The 2,531-nt window shown below is 41.6% G+C and overlaps 1 protein-coding gene across 1 annotated transcript in view; it reads left to right on the forward strand.

Annotated features, from left to right (window-relative positions):
- LOC116707102 (adhesion G protein-coupled receptor L3) overlaps window positions 1-2,531 on the forward strand; it is a gene marked incomplete in the record, with an annotated part of 258,534 nt that overhangs the window by 212,594 nt on the left and 43,409 nt on the right. The window contains 1 exon segment of the mRNA XM_032544265.1: window positions 2,044-2,166. Within this exon segment, the coding sequence (XP_032400156.1) occupies window positions 2,044-2,166 (123 nt within the window).

A 2,531-nucleotide genomic window follows, 5' to 3' on the forward strand; every position in this document is an offset into this window, starting at 1 on the left:
TTTACACTTTACACACACTCACACAGACTAATCTGCCAGCCAGTTCATGTGTTGCAACCACAGAGTGTTGCAACAGAGATGACTGCCATTAGCGTCGTGGCAGAGCTGAAGCGAACCATTGACCATGAAATGTTGGACCGATCATGGTCGGAAATCACCCTCTCGGACAGATGAACGTAGCCCAGAAGTCTCGGAGCACTTTGATGATGACATTGCCTTTGTGAGAGAGAGAGAGAAAAAAAAACATTGCAATACATTCCAGTCAGAGACACTGTCAATAAGGAATCCAGTAGGTTTTGGTGGGGGGAAAAAAGGCAAGGAGCGCTCAAAAAATGAGAAATGAAGAGAAACCTGTAAGAAATCCTTTGACCGGAGCAACAACTTCCTGCTGTCTCCAGCTTGTTACCTGGCAACCTCAAGCTGATAACTAGACTTGAGGAAATCACTGTGATCGGCCAAGAAATTGTCCGTCCTTTTTACACTTTTTCTATCAGATTAAACAGCTGTTTCCTTGTTTCCAGTCTTTACGTTAAATTAGGCTGACCAGCCGCTGACTGTTGCAGCATACAGACATGAGAGTGGTGTCGGCCTCCCAAACACAACCTTTTTTGAACAGCAATTTTAAAGATTATTAATTATTAGTATATTTTTTAGGCCTTTATTTTGACAGGACAGGTGAAGACATGAAAGGGGAGAGAGAAGGGGAATGACATGCAGCAAAGTCAAACCCGCTGCCACTGAACCGAGGAGTAAACCTCTACATATGGGCGCCCGTTCTACCAATTGAGCCACCCGGGCGCCCAATTTGACATGTCTATTAACTAAATCATCACAATAAAGGTTAAAAAGCTCCGTCCTTGACATGAATACATTTCCTTTTTTTTGGGAGATGCCACAGCAGTAATAGCAGCTTTTTGTATTTGCCCCGAATGCCTGCATTTCATACTGCTCACCTCATCCTTTTGAATTCGACATTTGTGCGCTTTCTTCTCTGTACTTCTGCCTCGCAATCAATCAGTGGATTCATCTCAGTGCTTTGGGAGTTCATGTGACATTTCTGAATGCCTAGACTTCACACGGGTCCCCGGTACTCGAGATTAGAGCCCACTCGACCGCATTATTATACTGAATTGTATTGTACAATAAGAACTTTGATGGAATGAGCTTTTTATTTCAGCTGGGCTCCGCTCAGAAGCTCATTCCCTTCTGCTGTATGACACCGGAGCATTTAAACCATAAATTAGGAGCTTGCTTCAGACACAACAGGTGATGAGCTGCCGCAAGCTCTCCTCCTTGCATCTCTCGCTCTCTCCGCTCCTATTGAGAAAAAAAGATTCCATTGAAATGAAGACGTTGTTTTTTTTCTTCAAAGGCCATAGACAACCTTTTTTTTTTACCGTTTAAGAGGAAACAATGTCACCTAAACACTTGATAGTCACTTGATTAAGAGGCCTATAGCAAGACAAACCTCCCTGGCGCAAACACACAGGCAGAGAGAGAGAGAGTTGAAAGGGAGGCAGTCCTTCAAAGCTGCATGAATCATGTAAGGATGTGTTACATTTAGCGCTAGTTGGAAATGCTAGGTTTAATACAACCGGCTGCAGCAGGGGAATGGATATTTGAATCAGGGAAGTGATTGGAGATGGGTTTGAAGTTCACTCATGACTGCTGTTGGTGTAGCCGTAGTAGCAGTGATGACAAATAAGTCACATGGAGGTCAGGTGCAAAGCACCTATGATCAGTTGTATTTTTTTAAATTTAATTTCACACTCCCGTTATGACATATTGCATGTTGACAGCATGTATTTGTGTCAAAACTAGCATATTTAGACTGTACTGTACATTGTTAGGGTCTTACTTATTATGTCTTGCCCGTAATGTGAAATATTTCCTTTAAGGGCTCAGCTGTAATATTGTGCACTAAAGCTATTTGCAAATCATAGCCTGCTGCACTTTTTTAGTATGTCTATTGTATATATTTTTTAAAAAATCAAAAATATTGATTACTGCTGTCTTGCTTGGGTTTGTTGTGTATGCGTGCAGAGCTAGAGGTGGCAAGGATGAGCACAGATGGGAATTTGCCTGATCTGAAGTTCCCACAAACCGGAGGACAGGGAAACTCTATCCACCTCTCTGCCAACACGCTAAAGCAGCACGGAAGAAACGGTAAGTAGTCTAACCTTTCAAATCTGCTTTTTTTTAAGATTGTTTTTGGGGTATTTCTGTCTTTATTTGATAGTTTCACAGCTAGGCGAGAAAAGGGGAAGACATGCAGGAAATCGTCACAGGTCGGATTCGAACCCTAGACCTCTGCGTAGAGGCATAAACCTCTCAGTACACAGTGGCTGGAATAAGTTTACACACCCATGCTAAAGTTGATTAAAAAGAGGAATAAAGAAAACATTTTTTGGAAATTGATCTTAATGCCTTAGTTCAACATTTTCTGGAAAATCCAACCTTTTAAGGACACCAGTTTTCTTTGTGATTGAATAATGTATTATTTTAATTCCAAAGGCCAAGATAACTTTATC

The sequence above is a fragment of the Etheostoma spectabile genome, chromosome 19 (assembly GCF_008692095.1).
Source record: "Etheostoma spectabile isolate EspeVRDwgs_2016 chromosome 19, UIUC_Espe_1.0, whole genome shotgun sequence".
Classification (NCBI taxonomy): Eukaryota; Metazoa; Chordata; class Actinopteri; order Perciformes; family Percidae; genus Etheostoma; species Etheostoma spectabile.